This window comes from Salmo trutta, chromosome 30 (assembly GCF_901001165.1).
Source record: "Salmo trutta chromosome 30, fSalTru1.1, whole genome shotgun sequence".
Taxonomy (NCBI): domain Eukaryota; kingdom Metazoa; phylum Chordata; class Actinopteri; order Salmoniformes; family Salmonidae; genus Salmo; species Salmo trutta.
In genome coordinates this window covers 9736807-9756357 of record NC_042986.1, presented here as the reverse complement: position 1 = coordinate 9756357, position 19551 = coordinate 9736807, and the positions used below count along the sequence as shown (strand labels likewise).

The 19551-nt window shown below is 41.6% G+C and overlaps 1 protein-coding gene across 3 annotated transcripts; it reads left to right on the top strand.

Moving 5' to 3' along the window:
- Positions 1-330: 330 nt before the first annotated feature.
- Positions 331-10181, top strand: znf740b (zinc finger protein 740b). Of its 3 annotated transcripts, none has more exons than XM_029722604.1 (7): positions 331-455; positions 1734-1896; positions 2267-2497; positions 3420-3560; positions 3712-3844; positions 7324-7442; positions 8753-10181. In XM_029722604.1, the coding sequence occupies exons 2-7, from the start codon at positions 1852-1854 to the stop codon at positions 8936-8938; spliced, it is 855 nt and encodes a 284-aa protein (XP_029578464.1). In that variant the 5' UTR covers positions 331-455; positions 1734-1851; the 3' UTR covers positions 8939-10181. The 3 variants fall into 3 exon arrangements, with proteins under 3 accessions (XP_029578464.1, XP_029578466.1, XP_029578465.1); XM_029722605.1 differs by lacking the exon at positions 331-455 and adding an exon at positions 474-1109; XM_029722606.1 differs by lacking the exon at positions 1734-1896.
- The last annotated feature ends 9370 nt before the right edge of the window (positions 10182-19551 follow it).

Here is a 19551-nt window from a genome sequence, read left to right as displayed (position 1 = left end):
AATATTCTAGCTTCTGAGTTGGTGTAGGAGGCAGTTAAAAATGGGCACATATTTTTTCCAAAATTCTCAATACTGCCCCCTAGCCCAAACAGGATATACAGTATGTAAAGCTACTTTAGCAGCTCATTTGAGTTAGCCTGAACACTAAATTTCCGTAGCTAGCTAGATAGCTCATAGGTAATCACTATGATGTTTCCGCTGGTTGCTAAACGTAGCCAGCCATGTGGCCGATTTGAGGACTTCCACCAGACTGACTCTGGTCTTCCAACATGGCGCCGCAACAGCAAGCCCCCTATATTTCCCTTACCAACATGGCCGATGTCATGCGTCATTAAACTCATAATGTGGACGCTCTCCCCGGGGAACACTTCCGGTGTAGTTTCCTGTGTTTGTAAACTGAGAAAATTGGAACTCCGACAAGAAATATTAATCTGCAAAACAAAAAAAAACCTAAGGTAAACCCATTCTAAAATGTTATTCCCAACAAAGCCACCATAGAGTTGCAATGCATAAGTTATTTCCCAGAATTGTAAGGCAATGAGAGTTATGACAGTTTGTAGTCGGCACTCAACCCGCACGCCTTTCCTGGCTGTTGTTGTGTTGTCTGAGGGGGGTACCCAACCAGTGAGTCATCTTGCGCTAGCTTCACCTAAGCAGACCCTTGCTTTACCCCATAAGTTACCTCATTGATCGCTAATTCTCAAAATATTTAACCAAACAATATTTTCACTCACGGTTTTAGCTAACGTTACCCCATAGCTATGTGTTGGTGTTTGGCGTCGGAAACTCAGTGAAGATGTCTAGCTATCGTTAAATAGCTAACGTTAGCCAGCTAACTTAGCTTGCTAATTAGGTAGCTAGCTCCTTCTGTAACGTTGAGCTCGCTCAGTATTCAGACATTATTGTAGTTAACTAGAGCAGTGCAGTCTAATTGCACTGAATAATACTGCATTTGAAGTGAGCTCTAACAAGCTTGGTAGATAGGCCTTCACTTCCAGGCAGATTTAGCACCTCACTTCTAGGCAACTTTAGCGTGCGCTTTGCATGGAGACTAGAGTACTTATTTGTAGAGTAGAGGGATCACACGATCGATCAACTGTGTGTATAGGGTAAACTATGCTTTCCTGTTTGTTTTTGTACTTGACTCTTAACATATGATATCACATCGTTAGCCTATACTTGGGTCATCATTGAATGGTATCTTGAGTAACCTGCACATGCATGAATCATAACCCCTTTTCCAGATCATATTCATGAACAGAATGTGTTTGTCCTCCTTCTCCAGCTTTATTTCTGTCATCATTGCAACAATATTTGACAAGAATATTTTTGTTTTCCATGGGAAGAGGAAGCATACACCGAACCATTGGGGCTGCTGTCTCCAAGCCTGATATGAACTTTCTTTGTTGACATGCCAAATTTATAAAATCATTTTATTGGTCACACACATGGTTAGCAGATGTTAATGCGAGTGTAGAGAAATGCATGTGCTTCTAGTTCTGACAGTGCAGCAATATCTAACAAGTAACCTAACAATTCCACAACTACCTAATACACACATCTAAGTAAAGGGATGGAATAAGAATATGTACATATAAATATATGGATAAGCAATGACCGAGCACCCCTGATAATTAAACCAAATTACACTCTATTAGATATATTAGGCCTGAATTTGATTACCAGTAGTCATGGTCAAATAATTTGGCCTCACAATAACCCTCTATTTCCAGGCTTTGCCACCTGATGATTTGGGTGGGTGTAGTCTTCTCACACCCCTCATCCTGAGTGAACTCCCTTGATGCGCCCCTGTACCCCCAAACACACACGCATTCAATCCACGCACCGGCGATGACACACCATCCCAACAACTCAGTTCGAGACCACATGAAATGGGTCAGTTGAATTCTCCTTCCTCCTTTCCATTTTTGTTTTTATTTATTTTGTCTCTTGTTTTTCGTCTTTGTGCCACAATTCCATTACATTCATGGCTTGAAGCCCTTCTCTCATTCTCACTTTTTCTCTTGAGTCTTTCCATTAGAGGCCTGACAGACCAGGCCAAAAATAGTCTGAAAACAGTCAGTGGATGACCATCTGCAGTCCCTGTGTGTCAGCCTTTATGCGTGAGACTGTGGCCCTGACATTGACCCTGATGCTGACTCTGAGCTGCTGCTTGTCCTGTGTAGTTCCTGCAGTCTGAATTGATGACAATCCTAGGCCACCATACTACTGTCCAACTGAACTGCTGTTTGTGTTGTTCCTCCAGGCTGGGTTGCTGGGCTGTGAGGCGGTGCTGTCCAGCATGGCCCTGATGCAGGCCAACAACATGTCTGGGGGACAAAAGAAGATGTCACAGCACGACCAGGGCCAGAGGGACATCAACAACCCTGAGAGCCACCAGCAGCAGTCTCACCAATCACACCATGGACACCACAACAATCACCAGTCCCACCACAGCCACATGGTCCTGCCCTTGGGGGTCAGCTGCCCACCCCTGGTGAGAAATAGACACATGCAGCCTGACTATGAGCAGCTCGCTGAACAATGCAGAAAGTACATTTTTCATGTGTTCAACCGCAAACTGTCATAAACAAATCTCACAAATACTGTATCAGACACTGCAAGCTCCCAGATACTATCCAATCACAGCCACATTTACATTAGCCCACACTTGGTTAGCCACAATTGGCTTAAAAATCCAAATATAACACAATATCTGGCGAATAATTTCCAGCAACATTGCCTGTCTGTGTGTGCGCGTGTTTGACTATCACTTTGTATAGCCAGTTAGCAATGCTTATGATAACCGTCTTGTGGGTAGACAGAAACGTTTTCTCAATTAAATGTTAACTGCAAAGTAGGCCTACCTGTCAATAATATACTGATTATTTGTATCAATTGGTGGGCATTTGTTTAGCAAACTCTGCCCTCACATGTGCAGTACAGACACATTGCTACCAAAACGCGTTCCCCTCTCACTAGGTACACAAGTACTAGGCACTTGAAGTAAAGGAGAATTACACCAAAAAATCTAAATGTTTTTTATTTTTTTCCCAGACCTAAAGAATTGTCTTCCATTGTGATCTATGCATTGCCATGGACTCAGAACATTCAATTTAGTTGATTCTCTATATATAATTGTCATTTTGAGAGACAAAAAAAAAAACTGAACAGGAAAAAAATAAGAGAAAATGGAATGCAGTGAATAGAAGGATGTGCCTATTTGAAGATTCTTTACATTGCGGGGTTAATCTGGCAATTAATCTTAACTGATATTCATGTAGTTATAGTAAATCTATCAACAACAAAAAAAGAATACATATCTAAGCAGTAGCTCCATTTTTTTGTTGGTATGTTAGAAACATATGAATTATCAACCATTTCCCCCACCAATTTTTCCCTATCTCTCCTCTCGATAGTTTATTAGAAAGGATGGACACTCATTTCACGCACCCAGGCTGCTGGATGAGAAAGATATGCAGGCCAGCCAGAACACACAACCGACAAAAAAGAAGCACAGAAAATCAGCGACACCCAACAAGCTGAGAGAGAAAGTGGAGGTAAGTTGTGTTTATGTGAGAGTGGGGAAAATGGCATGTACAGTGATGGATACAATTGCAGGACAGAAGTGTGCGTGCTGTAGCGTTACACTTATTGTGTGTGTATATAATATGAGAAGTTGTAATATTTTAAACTCATTGTGTTTCTCAGCAGGTGGAGATGAATATTAATGGTGGTGATGATGATCATAATTCACAAGTACAGAAGAACTTTATCTGTGAGCACTGCTATGGAGCATTCCGGAGTAGCTACCACCTGAAGCGGCACATTCTCACTCATACAGGTTTGTATCGCATTACGTTTCCCCTTCCTTGCTCAGGAATACTCGTAAAATGTGTTAACAGTTATAACACAAGTCATAAAAAACATTTATTAGTAGAGAAACATGCACGACTCACAATTAAAAGCAAATGTTTTATTTTTCTTTTAAAAAATGAAGGACCCAGCTATGGTGGTAATTCTTGTCATGTCTGACTACTACAGTACTGCTTGTCCATGTACTAGCTAACAGCAACGAGCCCAGACGAGCTAGCTAAACGTTGTCAGCATCCATAGTAACCAGCATCCATGGTTGCATAGTAACAGCGTCACCAGCCCGACCAGTCGTGAAACTGAGCTGCGCTGGCCCGGGTTTCCCTCGACCAAGCTTGAATTTGAGAATAACATTTGAGCCAGCTCGAATTTGGCCCTAATTTTAAGTGCTAGTGAAAACAATAAAACCTATTTATCTTTAATTTTACAATCTGTGGATACTATGTGATTAGAAAGGTTCAGAACTTATGTGAATCATCACAGCGCAGTTAAAAACATGGAAATCATTAGAGGGTGCTTTACGGAGATGGGTGGGCTGAGAACAGTTAAGGGGTGGTTTTTAAAAGCCCACGATATATAATAATTATGACTGAAAAAACGATATACACTCGTGGCCAGTTTATTAGGTACACCCATCTAGTACCGCCCTTTGCCTCCAGAAAAGCCTGAATTCTTCGGGGTATGGAAACTTTGCTTAATTGGTATCAAGGGACCGAACGTGTGCCAGGAAAACATTCCCCACACAATTACACCACCAGCCTGTACCGTAGACTAGAGGTCGATCGATTAATCGGAATGGCCCGATTTTAATTAGGGCCGATTTTCAAGTTTTCATAACAATCGGTAATCGGCATTTTTGGACACCGATCATGGCCGACTACATTGCACTCCACGAGGAGACTGCGTGGCAGGCTGACTACCTGTTATGCGAGTGTCGCAAGGAGCCAAGGTAAGGTGCTAGCTAGCATTAACCACATCTTATAAAAAATAATCCATCTTAACATAATCACTAGTTAACTACACATGGTTGATGATATTACTAGTTTATCTAGCTTGTCCTGCGTTGCATATAATCGATGCGGTGCCTGTTCATTTATCATTGAATTACAGCCTACTAAGCCAAACGGGTGATTTTGCGAAAAAAGCACTGTCTTTGCACCAATGTACCTAACCATAAACAGCAACGCCTTTCTTAAAATCAATACACAAGTATATATTTTTAAACCTGCATATTTAGTTAATATTGCCTGCTAACATGAATTTCTTTAAACTAGGGAAATTGTGTCACTTCTCTTGCATTCTGTGCAACAGAGTCAGGGTATATGCAGCAGTTTGGGCCGCCTGGCTCGTTGCGAACTGTGAAGACTATTTCTTCCTAACAAAGACAGCCAACTTCGCCAAACGGGGGATGATTTAACAAAGGCGCATTTGCGAAAAAAGCATATTCGTTTCACAAATGTACCTAACCATAAACATCAATGCCTTTCTTAAAATCAATACACAGAAATATATATTTTTAAACCTGCATATTTAGTTAAAAGATCATGTTAACAGGCAATATTAAACTAGGGAAATTGTCACTTCTCGTGCGTTCATTGCACGCAGAGTCAGGGTATATGCATCAGTTTGGGCCGCCTGGCTCGTTGCGAACTAATTTGCCAGAATTTTACGTAATTATGACATAACATTGAAGGTTGTGCAATGTAACAGGAATATTTAGACTTATGGATGCCACCCGTTAGATAAAATACGGAACGGTTCCGTATTTCACTGAAAGAATAAACATTTTATTTTCGAAATGATAGTTTCCGTATTTGACCATATTAATGACCTAAGGCTCGTATTTCTGTGTTATTATAATTAAATCTATGATTTGATATTTGATAGAGCAGTCTGACTGAGCGGTGGTAGGCAGCAGCAGGCTCATAAGCATTCATTCAAACAGCACTTTAGTGCGTTTGCCAGCGGCTCTTCGCAATGCTTCAAGAATTGAGTTGTTTATGACTTAAAGCCAATCAACTCCCGAGATTAGGCTGGTGTAACCGATGTGAAATGGCTAGCTAGTTAGCGGGGTGCGCGCTAATAGCGTTTCAAACGTGTTCCTGGTTCGAGCCCAGGTAGGGGCGAGGAGAGGGACGGAAGCTATACTGTTACACTGGCAATACTACAGTCAAAGGTATCTGGTATAGAGAGAAATAGTCCTATAATAACCTCAACCTAAAACTTCTTACCTGAGAATATTGAAGACTCGTGTTAAAAGGAACCACCAGCTTTCATATGTTCTGAGCAAGGAACTTAAACATTAGCTTTTTTACATGGCACATTTTGCACTTTTACTTTCTTCTCCAACACTTTGTTTTTGCATTATTTAAACCAAATTTAACATGTTTTCATTATTTATTTGAGGCTAAATTGATTTGATGTATTATATTAAGTTAAAATAAGTGTTCATTCAGTATTGTTGTAATTGTCATTATTACAAATAAATAAAATCGGCCGATTAATCGGTATCGGCTTTTGTTGGCCCTCCAATAATCGGTATCGGCGTTGAAAAATCATAATCGGTCGACCTCTACCGTAGACACCAGGCTGGATTGTGCCATGGTCTCATGCTGCCATCAGCAAGAAGCAACAGAAACGGGGATTTGTCAGGCGAGGCAATGTTTTTCGACTCTTCAGTTGTCCAGTGTTGGTGATTGCATGCCCACTAGAGCTGCTTTTTGTTTTTAGCTGATAGGAGTGGAACCCGGTGTGGTCGTCTGCTGCATTCGCTCATCCGTGACAAGTTCTGAGATGCTGTTCTGCACACCACTGTTGTATTGCTGTTATTTGTCTGTTTGTGGCCCGCCTGTTAGCTTGCACAATTCTTGCCATTCCCCTTCGACCTCTCATCAGCAAGCTGTTTCCGCCCACAGGACTGCTGCTGACTGGATGTTGTTTTTTTGCACCATTTTTGGCAAACCCTAGATACTGTCATGTGTGAAAAGCACAGGAGGCTGGCCGTTTCTGAGATACTGGAACCGTCGCGACTGGCACAGACGATCATATACGCTCAAAGTCGCTTAGGTCACTCATTTTGCCTATTCCTACGTTCAATCGAACAGTAGCTGAATGCCTCGACGTCTGTCTGATGGCTTTATATAGAAAGCCACGGTCACGTGACTCACTGTCTGTAGGAGTGAACCATTTTCATGAACAGGGTGCAACTAATAAACTAGCCACGGAGTGTATAATGTATACTGGATGCGTTTTAAGTACTATCTATCCAGATGTAATAATGGATATCAAATAACTATATATATATTTTGCTATGTAACTACTGTGTTAAAAAAAGTGTAGAAAGTAACAAAAAAAAGGGGTATGCTGCCCCCCCCCCAAAAAAAGGTACAAATCCATCAAATTAAATCTATAGCATTAAGATTTGAACAGTGTTTTTGTGTTGTTGTTTAGGGGAGAAGCCGTTTGCGTGTGACGTGTGTGACATGCGCTTTATTCAGCGATACCACCTGGACAGACACAAGAGAGTTCACAGTGGAGAGAAGCCCTACCAGTGTGATCGCTGCAATCAGGTAAGCGAGATCTACACTGAACAAAAATATAAATGCAACAATTTCAAAGATTTGACTGAATTACAGTTCATATAAGAACATTAGTCAATTTAAATAAATCGGGCCCTAATCTATGGATTTCACATGACTGGGAACACAGAGATGCATTGGTTGGTCACAGATACTTCAAAAAAAAAAAAGGTGTGGCCATGGACCAGAAAACCAGTCAGTATCTGGTGTGACCACCATTTGCCTCATGCAGCACGACACATCTCCTTCGCATAGAGTTGATCAGGCGGATGAATGGCAGGACTATGGGCCTCAGGATCTTGTCAAGGTATCTCAGCGCATTCAAATTGCCATCGATAAAATGCAGTTGTGTTCGTTGTCTGTAGCTTATGCCTGCCCATACCTTAATCCCATCGCCACCGTGGGGTACTCTGTTCACAACGTTGACATCAAATTTGAAATGTTAAATTAAATCAGCAAACCACTCGCCCACAAGACACCATACACGTTGTCTGCCATCTGCCCGGTACAGTTGAAACTGATTAATCCGTGAAGAGCACACTTCTCCAACGTGCCAGTGGCCATCGAAGGTGAGTATTTGCCCACTGAAATCGGTTACGACGCCGAGCTGCAGTCAGGTCTGCGGTTGTGAGGCCGTTTGGACACATTGCCAAATTCTCTAAAATCACATTGGAGGCAATTTCTCTACCATAAGCTAACTTTCAACAGCTCTGGTGGATATTCCTGCAGTCAGCATGCCAATTGCACGTTCCCTCAACTTGAGACATCTGGCATTATGTTGTGTGACATAACTGCACATTTTAGAGTGGCCTATTGTTCCCAGCACAAAGTGCACCTGTGTAATGATCATGCCGTTTCATCAGCTTCTTGATATGCCACACTTGTCAGGTGGATGGTTTATCTTGGAAAAGGAGAAATGCTCACTAACAGGGATGTAATCAAATTTGTGCACATCATTTGAGAGAAATACGATTTTTGTGCGTATCGAACGAATCTTATGGGAACGTTAATTTCAGCCCATGAAACAACGGACAAACGCACAACCTGTTGCATTTTTATATTTCTGTTCAATGTACATTGTGCACACTGTATACACACACCTGGGGCACTGTCAGCAATGCACAACGTTGTAGAACGTTCAGATAGAAATATGTGATGTAGAATATGGAATCATGTCGGCTCTATTCATGACATTTCTATCTGCAACATTTGCCTACTGCACATGGTTTGGGGTCAATATGTACATTACACTGACTCCCATCATTTGTTACTTGTATGCTTTCCCTCTGCCCCGGTTCCAGAGTTTCTCGCGGACGGACCGTCTGCTACGTCATCGCCGTCTGTGTGGGGTGGGAAGGAGCATTCCCAAGGAGGAGAACCAGTCATTCTCCTGCGAGAGCAGAGGAGGAGCCTACTCCCAGGATGCACCTGGGCACACGGCCGCCTGGAGCCCCCTACAGCAGCAGAACAGCCGTCTGGCTGTCTGACTTTGAACCGCTGATCCTCTCACAGACAGCAGTCCTCAGCTCAGTGGCACCATATACTGGAGCAGACCAGTACTGCATTCTCCCTCAGCCCAGATAAACCTGGCTAAGACAAAGACACCAAACCTTAAGTTGTTCTCACCAGCTAGCTCATATCCTGTTGATGGGATAGTGGATTATTTTCTACTTTTGTAATAACTTTTTAAATAATTGTTACGTACATGGTACTTAACAGAAGGGGAAGCCGAGACCTCGGGTGGGGTGGGAGGAGTTTGAGCAAGCTGTCATATTACTACGGCAATAATGAATTCATTAACTGACATGTTTTAGCCTCAATTGGACAAGTATTTTTTTTGGACTGGAGACTTAAAGTGCGCTGCTGACCACTCTGCCTGGATAGAATTCGGCCCCCCCACCTAGCTCCATTGAAAATGAATGGGAAACTCCACCGCCACTTCCTGCCTGGAAAGCCCTTTAATGTGAGGTTGGTCTGGTCATACCAATATGAACAACTGGTTTAGCTTTTTTTTTTACCATTTGATTGTATGTGTACGCTTACCATTGGACAATACTGATCAGTAACCCAGGACACTCTTCCTGATCCACTAGCAGCCTCAGTGGCCAAGCACATCATACTATGGACATTAAGTATTTGAAGGACAATGTTAAACACACAAATCCTCGTGGCCTTGAACTACTCAGATTCATTCCAGTTGATTCTGTTACTACTAGCTTAACAGTTCCTGGTCTGACTTGTTAGTGAATGGCTGTAGCCTAATAGACCTGTGTAACTAGCTGATCCTACCTTGATATTGAGATAATTGGGTAGTGGACACATTTCTTGTTCTCCGTTGTTAGTGTTATTTACATCCATCCAGTCCTTGTTATCTTTGACTCAATTCTGTCTAAAGATATTGAACTTTCTAATTTGCTACACTGGTCAGATGTTTAACTCTAGAACCTCTCATGGCTACTGTTTGGGGATAGTGACCATGGAAATGGAATTACTCGTGTCCATTCTAGTATTCTAAGTGATCTCGTAGTATTTTTTTGTTGTGAATAATCGGGTGTTTTTTTTTCTTAAAGGACATCTGTGTATGTAAGCCTACTCTACATTCATTCAGACTCTATGAAGAGTACCAATAGTTTTATTGTCCTTCATTGTTATCAAATGTCCTGAGTATGTCGCTCCATCTTGTCATATTTCTGGTGTTATTTTAAAGGGGTAATCTCATATGAAGCAGGACAGTTGACCTGCTCTGTCCCAGTTTGTGAACAAATGCTTCCTCTATAATATCATACCATGTTTGTTTCTACAGTGAGGTCAGTGTTGTGACAGTTGTTGTTGTTTTGGCTCTGTACTCCAGCACGTTGGATTTGAATGATACACAAGGTTAAAGTGCAGACTGTCAGCTTTAGTATGAGGGTATTTTCATCCAAATCGGGTGAACCGTTAAATAATTACAGCACTTTTTGGTCATAGTCTCCCTGTTTTAGGAGCCCAAAAGTATTGGGACAAATTCACTTATACAGTATGTGTATTAAAGTAGTCAAGTTATGTATTTGGTCCAATATTCATAGCATGCAATGACTACATCAAGCTTGTGACTCTACACATTTCTTGGATGCATTTGCTGTTTGTTTTGGTTGTGTTTCAGATTATTTTGTGCCCAATCGAAATGAGTGGTAAATAATTTGTCATTTGAGTTACTTTTACTGTAAATAAGAATAGAATGTTTCTGAACACTTCTACATTAATGTGGATGCTACTATGATTACGGATAATCCTGAAAGAATCGTGAATAATGAGTGAGAAGGTTATAGGCACCCCCCCAAAACATGCTAACCTCTCTTATTGTAATGGTGAGAGGATAGCATTTCAGGATTATCCAGAATCATCGTAGCATCTTCATTAATGTATGTGTTTAGAAATATTCTATGAACCTAAAATGGCACTACATTATTTACCATTAATTTCTATTGTGCACAAAATAATCTGAAACAAAACCAAAACAAACAAGTTTGTAGAGTGACAAGCTTAACGTAGTCATTGCGTGCTAGGAATATGGGACCAAATACTAAACTTTACTACTTTTAATACACAAGTGAATTTGTCCCCATACTTTTGGCCCCCTAAAATGGGAAAACTATTTACAAAAAGTGTTGTAATTTCAAAACTGAACTTCCAGTGTGGCTCAGTTGGTAGAGCATGGTGTTTGCAACGCCAGGGTTGTGGGTTCGATTCCCACGGGGGACCGGTACGGGGAAAAAAAGAAATGTATGCATTCACTACTGTAAGTCGCTCTGGATAAGAGCGTCTGCTAAATGACAACAACAAAAAAACTGTCCACCTGAAATATACCCTCAAATGAAAGCTGACAGTCTAGTCTGCACTTTAACCCCATAGTCATTGTATCATTTCAAATCCAATGTGCTGGAGTAAAGAGCGAAAACAACAAATGTCACTCCCAATAATTTTGGAGCATACTTTATTCACCTCTAGCATCTAAAGTGAAGATGACCATTTCTGAAATCCAAATCGACCCCTACAACCTAGGCACTCCTGTAGATCTGAGAGAATTGCTAATATGGTAATACCATCTGTCTAATCCTCAGATCTACAGGAATGGCTAAACAGTAGGTGCTAGGGGGCGGTTTAGAATTCAGTATATTTCTACTCAGTGGACATCCATGGTAACAGAATTCCCACTGGGGGTTCTTTTCACTCCCATTTTTATTGGAGCGTCTCAGGTTCCATTATGGTAGCCTGGTCCCACATCAGTTTGTACTGGCTTGCCAACTCCTGTGGTCATTGCCATACCAACGACCATAGGAGTTGGCAATACAGCACAAACAGATCTGGGACCAAGCTATCATTGACATTCTATATCTTAAACACTGGATTGAGGAAGCCCAAAATATAGGAGATACAACAGTTCTCTGTATAGACTGAGAAGGTTTTCTATAGAGGACCAGTAGTTACTGTTGCATCACTGTCAGATTGTAAGTCGTGTCAAAGGAGTTTGTGGCCCTTTACAAAGACTAAAGGCAGTTAGTTTTCTACTGCTGAATTTAAGTTAATATATATATTTTAAAATTAAATTAGGAGTAGAGGCAGAACTGCCACTAGTGCCTGTCTACGGTAGCAGTCATAATTAACTTTTTATTACTAGTAGTTTTGCATGCATCTGTGATCACCAAAATGAAGAGATATTGTATAAATGTTTTTAGTAAAGACAGTAAAAATTGTTTACAAATAAAATTCGTTAGTTATTTTACTTAATAAAAAAAATATATATCACAATCCTAGTAAAGTTGTGATAAAATAAAGTTTTGACTCAGTAAGATATTGTAGTGAATTTAAAAACTAGGGCCTCAAGCTTTAATAAATGTGTTTCTCTTTTTAAACATTTGGTACTGTCAATGCTTTCTCATATGATTTAGAGAATTGTTTCACCCATCTTGCCATACTGGTTCATCTGAATTGGACACCAAATCATATCTGGATAATGATATTGCATGTGACCGTGAGATGCCACTAGAGGATGCTCTATCCACAGCCATTATGTCTGTGATTGCAACCCAACAGCAGTCAGGCTTTGATCCTATTCTTAACATGATCTACATTTACATTTTAGTCATTTAGCAGACGCTCTTATCCAGAGCGACTTATAGTAGTGAATGCATTCATTTCATTCCTTTTTTTTGTACTGGCCCCCCATGGGAATCAAACCCACAACCCTGGCGTTGCACACACCATGCTGGCGTTGCAAACACCATGCTCTACCGACTGAGCCACAGGGAAGCTGTTGAGAAAGGGGGGATACCTAGTCAGTTGTACAACTGAATGCATTCAACTGAAATGTGTTGAATGCATTTAACCCAACCCCTCAATGAGGGAGGTGCAGGGGGCTGCCATAATCGACATCCACGTCTTCAGCGCCCGGGGAACAGTGGGTTAACTGCCTTGCTTGGGCAGAACAACAGATGCTTTTTTTTTTTACCTTGTCTGCTCGGGGATTCGATCCAGCAACCTTCCGGATACTGACCCAACGCTCTAACCACTAGGCTACATAGTGGGGCTGTCCCTTCTATACCTCTTCCCCTCTCTTGTTTGGGCCCATCCCTTCCTCTCCAAACCTCTCTCCCCTTTGTATTGGAGCTATCCTCCCTCTAATTGACCAGGCGTTGTAATTAAACCTCCAGGAAGATGAGCTGGATTAGATCAGCCTACACTCGAGACTGCTGGCCAGGGAGCGTGTGCTCTGCCCCTGGGGAGACATCTCCCCCCCCCCCTGATTTACAGTCCCCACAGGCCAGAGCACTTAACACTGTACTGTCTTAAGTGAGGTGAGAGAGGGGGTGATACCACTCCATAATCTCAGAAAGTGTTGAAATCATCCAGATTTGAAATCATTCTACAGACAGCACTATCAGGTCGGTGCACTACTTTTGACCAATGTTGGAAATCGGGCGCCGTTTGGGATGCAGAGATTGTGAGGCCGACTTTGTTATCCATTATCACCCAGACGAGTGCGGCGTGGCTGGCCTGACAGAGGCCCCTCTTCTTCTGCTACTATTGCTCTGTTAGGACCCTGCACACTAAGGATAGTCCGAAGACAAATGAACAATTATAATCAAATGTAAATCTGTCAATATCTCTGTTATTGTAAGAGGTTTTCAGGCTACAAAAATATCTGTGGTTATTTTGTATTTTTCCAGGGTTCGGTCTCTTTACTTAGCCCTGGTTTGGTTCCTGTCTACGGTCAAATACCTCACACACACACTCACAGCCAATATGATTGAAACCCTCTGTCCCAACAATATCTCCCTCTCCCCAAGGTGCACGACCCTAGAGCCTTTCCTCCTCTCTCGTCATTTCATGTTTGATTAATAAATGGTACAGCCGCTCTGTGTGAATGCTGCGGAAGAGTGTGTGCGCGTGCGCTCCCTCCCTGCTATTCATCATGACAGCCCACCTCTGTGTTAATTAGCTCTGGTATTTAAGCCAGCATACAGACAGAGCTAGGTGTTCCTTTTAAACGTGTGTGCACACTTCATTAAATATTCACGTCCTCGTTACTCCAAACCCCACCGCCCGTTACACACCACCTCTACACACACATGTACTACTACCTAGTACGTACCGGCGGTGTGGCCACCCAGTGACGAAATATTAATACAGAAATGGTCTTGTCCCTTGAAACCTAGAGTTTAGGTTTAGGCACCTAAAAGTGTGCTAGATCAATTGGTTTATAAATGAGTACCAAGTCGTAAAGCATGGTTTATATCATGATGTACTTCTAAGGTAAACCACAACCTTCCAAAGCTTCTCAAATGACAGCCTATTAGTTAACAGATACCAAACACTTCCATTACCAGGAGGCTTTTTTCCATAAATTCTGAAATCCCAACAGATCTGCATAAAGAAATTGTGAAAACAATATTTTTTTCATGAACACCAAAATAACATTCTGAAATACTGAATGCAATTATTCTGAAATTAATTATATGAGTCTGAATCCTTATACACAGTATAACACAGAGGCATAATAGACCCATAAAAGAGCTGTTCAGAGGACCCGAGACATCAGTGAGCATGAAGTACTCTCTTGGGACAGGAAAGCAAGAATGGACCCTTAAAATGGCAGCCATCTTATATGACTTACTGCATAAGGGTGATAGACAAAATGGCTTCCAAATAGTTGTATTCATTTGGCTTAATGGGTAAATGCAGAGACGGGCAGTAATTCTGTAAAATATGTATTTCAATTACTTTGGAATATTTTGTCATTTGTATTTCACTGCCGGCCTGAACTACAATCCATTGTTTTTTGTAACAAGATACATTTGTGTACCATTTAAAAAAATGTTTTTTTTTTACAGCAGTTCACAATTTTGTTGCCCCCTTTCACCCTGCATTGCTATCAGACTTCTGATGGCACTATGGTGTGATGAGAGCATCAGCAAAATTCCCAAAATGTAACAAGACTTTTAGATCACAGGAGGTTGGTGGCACCTTAATTGGGGAGGACAGGCTCGTGGTAATGACTGGAGCGGAATTAGTGGAATGGTATCAAATACAGACACATGGGTTCCATGTGTCTGATGCCATTCCATTAGCTCCTTTCCAGTCATTATTATGAGCCGTCCTCCCCTCAGCAGCCTCCACTGTTTTAGATGCATCTTTTGCCTACTAAAAACAGACAGAAAGCAGCTCTATCTTGCACAGGCAATCACTTGATAAAAAAAAGCATACTAAAAAGTCCCCTGGCTGTGATACTATAGAATTTATTTTATATGGGACGATAAGCAAAAGCTGTAAAAAAAGGTCCAATTTACAGTTTGTTTACCACCCGATAAGCTGCTTTTTGACATTTTTGTAAAACTCAAGATTAATTAGCTGAAGCATATTATTCCCATTCCTCAACACTCCTGTCCCATCTGATCAAGTCTGGGAGAGAAGTTGTCACCATCAGAGCATATGATGAGTGACTAGGGATTTGAACAATGAAACAGTCACACGATTGGCCTACTTACATGTTATTCACACCAAATCATGCATATTCATGTATTAACCCATCAGACTCACAGACTAGAACAAAAGTTTCATGGTTTCCCATTCTGTACACCACCATGCTGAAAGAGTGGATATCTGGTGGTGTATTGGTTCAATAGTCATTCACATTCCCTGCATAGGATTGACACCACTTCCAGGCCGGCGCCCAGTCCAGCCCTCCTTTCTTTCCAAACCAAGACACCATGGGTGGGTGCCTCAGTGAGGGGTTTGCCACCCCAGCCCCCTGCAGACAGAAGGAGGCCGGAGAGAGTCATAGGCGTTTAGCTGGGACAGACAGATACATTAACCCACCGTGGCCCCACGCCACCACCACCCCATTAATCTGCAGCTCGTTGGGACCCGTCAAGGCCGGCGAGGCGGGGCTGGTCCCTCTTCAGGGAATATCGCACCAAGACATCATGGGTGGGCGTCACTGCCACCCAGCCAGCACGCAGTAGTCTGCACTACTAGTCTCTATTTACGGAAGTCACTCGGAGATCTCCAAAGTCTCTCAAGGGCCCAACTCAGAGTTGAGATAAGCAGGCAATACTCAGACTTGTGTGTAAATCATTAATTTGGAGACTTGGGCAAAAATGTAATCACCGGCTCTCAAGTCAGGATACAGCCCTAAGCCTGTTAGCTACAGTGCAGTGTCATAAGTCAGGAAGACTAGTTAAATACATATTTTTCTGGTCTAAAAAGTCCCTTCACATATTTTGCTGGTATAAAAAATCCTTTCACATATTTTGCTGGTATAAAAAAATCCCTTCACATATTTTGCTTGTCTAAAGAGGCCCTTCACATATTTAGTCACTGAGTTCACCAAGGGCCTCTCTAAATCTGTTACAGCAACAGTATGTCATATGTCAGGAGTCAAGACCAAGAAGTAGGTTAGAGAAAGTTAAAAAAATATATATGGTAAAGGTCATAGATATGCTGCACATGAAATATGAGTCTCCTTAATCTGTGCTCACCATAGAATAGAATTTTAACAAGGCTTCTTCCAGGCTCAACTTCTAGGCTCAGCTGTAGCGGTGTGACTTCTGGGCTAATCCCAAAAGACACCCTATTCCCTATTTAGTGCACTACTTTTGACCAGGCTCTATATATGGAATAGAGTGCCATTTGAGACACAGACATGGTGTGAGCGACTGTCTGCTCACTTGACTGCTCTGCTCTGACACGCTGAAGTCATGTGGAGGATTTATTAAAGCAATATTCCAGCCCTGTTTGTAATCAACCTGTATGACATACTTAGTCATTTCTGAAATCGATGCACATGGAGATGTGATACAATCATGGCATATTAACCCAACGAGGCGGATGGGAGCGATCAAAAACAGAACATTAAAAAGGTTTAGCGCTTTACCTTACACATTGTAGCAACATATCTTTTTTTTACTGCTCACTTGATAACTATTATACGCTTTTGATATGATTAGGCTGTCTTGTCATAATCAGAGATGGGCAGTATTTCTGTTACATGTATTTGAAATACGTATTTCAATTACTTTTGAGTCATTTTTATTTCACCGGCCTGAAATACAATCCAATTTAATTTGTAACAAGATACTTTCGAGGCCTGTATTTTAAAAATATGTATAGCAGCTCACCCTGCATTGGAATCAGAAGTCTGATGGCACTATGGTGTGATGAGAGTGTCAAAAATGTAAATGTCAAAAAATGTCGAAATGAACACTTGCAAGCATGCTGGGTATTATTCTAATGAACTCTGCCCCCGAAACAAGGCCAATAATAATACCCAGTGTGCTTTGCAATTGTTCATTTTTACATTCACGTTTACATTTTGGTAATTTAGAAGACACTCTTATCCATATCGACTTACAGTCAGTGCATTCAACTAAGGTCGATCAAAAAAACACATCACAGTCATAGCAATAATAATAATTTAAAAAATGTTACCATTACTGAGAATGTTGTTATAGTTAAGGCGTCTACTTTTATATATTTTGTGTTTACTTGGCAAGTGTCTCATATTTTATTTTGAGACATTGATCTGTCGGATATTTTGTATTTGTAACAAGATACTTGGACATATCTTTTGCCCATCTGTGGTCAAAATGTCAGTCATGAGTTCGCAGAAGCGAGGTGCCATGCTGTTTAGGTGCAGAACCTGTTTTCTCTCTTTAACACAACACAGCAACAGTGAGTCTGCGTCTGCCATGTACTAACCTCGAGCTTAGCAAGTTCATATCCCGGTCTCTCTCTCTCAAGGAATTATGCAATTACATTGCAGTTGTCCAGATCTTCTCTCTCACTCACTCACGCGCTCTCTCTCTCTCTCTATTTTCCAGCAATTTTCCACTTGAGCAGACCAACCTAACCTGTAAGTGTCAGGTGAAGGAGTGAGGAGGGATCTGATATCAGGTGAATGATGCATGAATCCCTGGGGTTTGATAGACAGGGGCGGCCTTAGCATTTACCCTTAGAGATATTCACGGGTCACTGCCGGTACAAAAGTGCACTCTGGGCTCATATTCATAAATTAGAATAACTTTATATATTATTATTAATATTATTATTTATTTATAAAGCGTCTCAGAGTAGTGAGTGCTGATCCAGGATCAGTTGTGTCTTTTGGATCATAATGAATTAGATGAAGCCACTGGTTCTGGACCCCGTTTTGGCTTGGTGGGAGATCTGTCGACGTGCCCTTGGGCGGGGCACTTGACCCTGGTTGCTTCTGTGGGTCGCTCTGGACGGGAGACGATTAGATGACTGAATGTATTGTAAATGTTGAGTGGCTTCACTGCAGGTATATTGTATGTTTTAATCTTTTTTTTAAAGATCCAAAAAAAGATTAGAGTCGGAGAGATGGGTGGGACCTGATGCTCGATCAGCACTCCTACTGTGAGGCGTTTTATGAATACAGGCCATGGGTTCTTTTTGATCTCCACGGGATAGACTGAAGGCATAGGAACTGCAAAAGGCATAGAGGAATGGTAGGACAAAGATGGAGAAAAGACAAGCCAAGTTGGAGTATTTTTTCCATTTACTACACCCTGGATAATGCACGTCATTAACCTAGCAAAGTGTTGGAATATTTATATGACACAGTTTGAGAAGCAAATGAAACATGATGAAGGATGGATAAATAGCTTAGTGTAAAAGCAAAAGTTATTCAATGATGGAAAAAAAAAACGTTATCCTAACAAACCTATAACTTTCCCACCGAAAGGATCAACAGCAGCTAATAAACCAGCTACGGTCCTTGTGACATTTTATCATACATCAACACGGAATTAAACATTTCCATCAGTGATTTATCGTCACCTTATGTCTGGCTGATGGAAACATAGCTAGGCAGTAGATAGATGATGTGTAGCGTGCAAACTGTATTTATCGCTGATAGGAGATACTGTACCAGTGGGTAGATAGACAGGGATTCAAAATGACTGGCAGTTTGCTTCTGTTGATCAGCTATGCGATAGTGATTTAGTTTGCCACTTTAAGTCTTATTGTAGGTTTTGATATATAATAAGTGATATAATTCTGCCTCGTTGATTACAGGATGTATGGGCCGGGGATAGACGGGGTAAGATGGGTGGATGGTTGAGGGGGCAGTTACTGATCCTTATGATACCCGTCTCTACTGTTGGAGAAATTAAGATCTGAGGAAGTCGCGACAGACAGACAGACAGACAGACAGACAGACAGACAGACAGACAGGTCACACAATTCAATGATGATGGTGGAGCAGTTGTGTGTGACTCGGGCTGCCTCTTATATTGACCTCTTTCTCTGTGTGACTCTTTCTAGTAGTAGTGGGTCTCTCCTATTATCTGTGTCTTTCGCTCTGCGACTCTCTACTAGTAGGCTAGTGTTTGGGTCTCTCCTCCTCCCCTATGGTGACGTCAGTCAGCCCAGCAGTGTTATCCAGCAGGCAGCACCACCTCCCTTCAGGGATAAGATTTTATGACTGAAACCTGACACCGTTTCTGTGTCCTATAAGCGACAGAGCTGTAACTCACTTCAAAGGCAGCTGGCATCAAATCACAGCACGGCCATAAATTGCCCTGTCACGCCTGGGCCAATC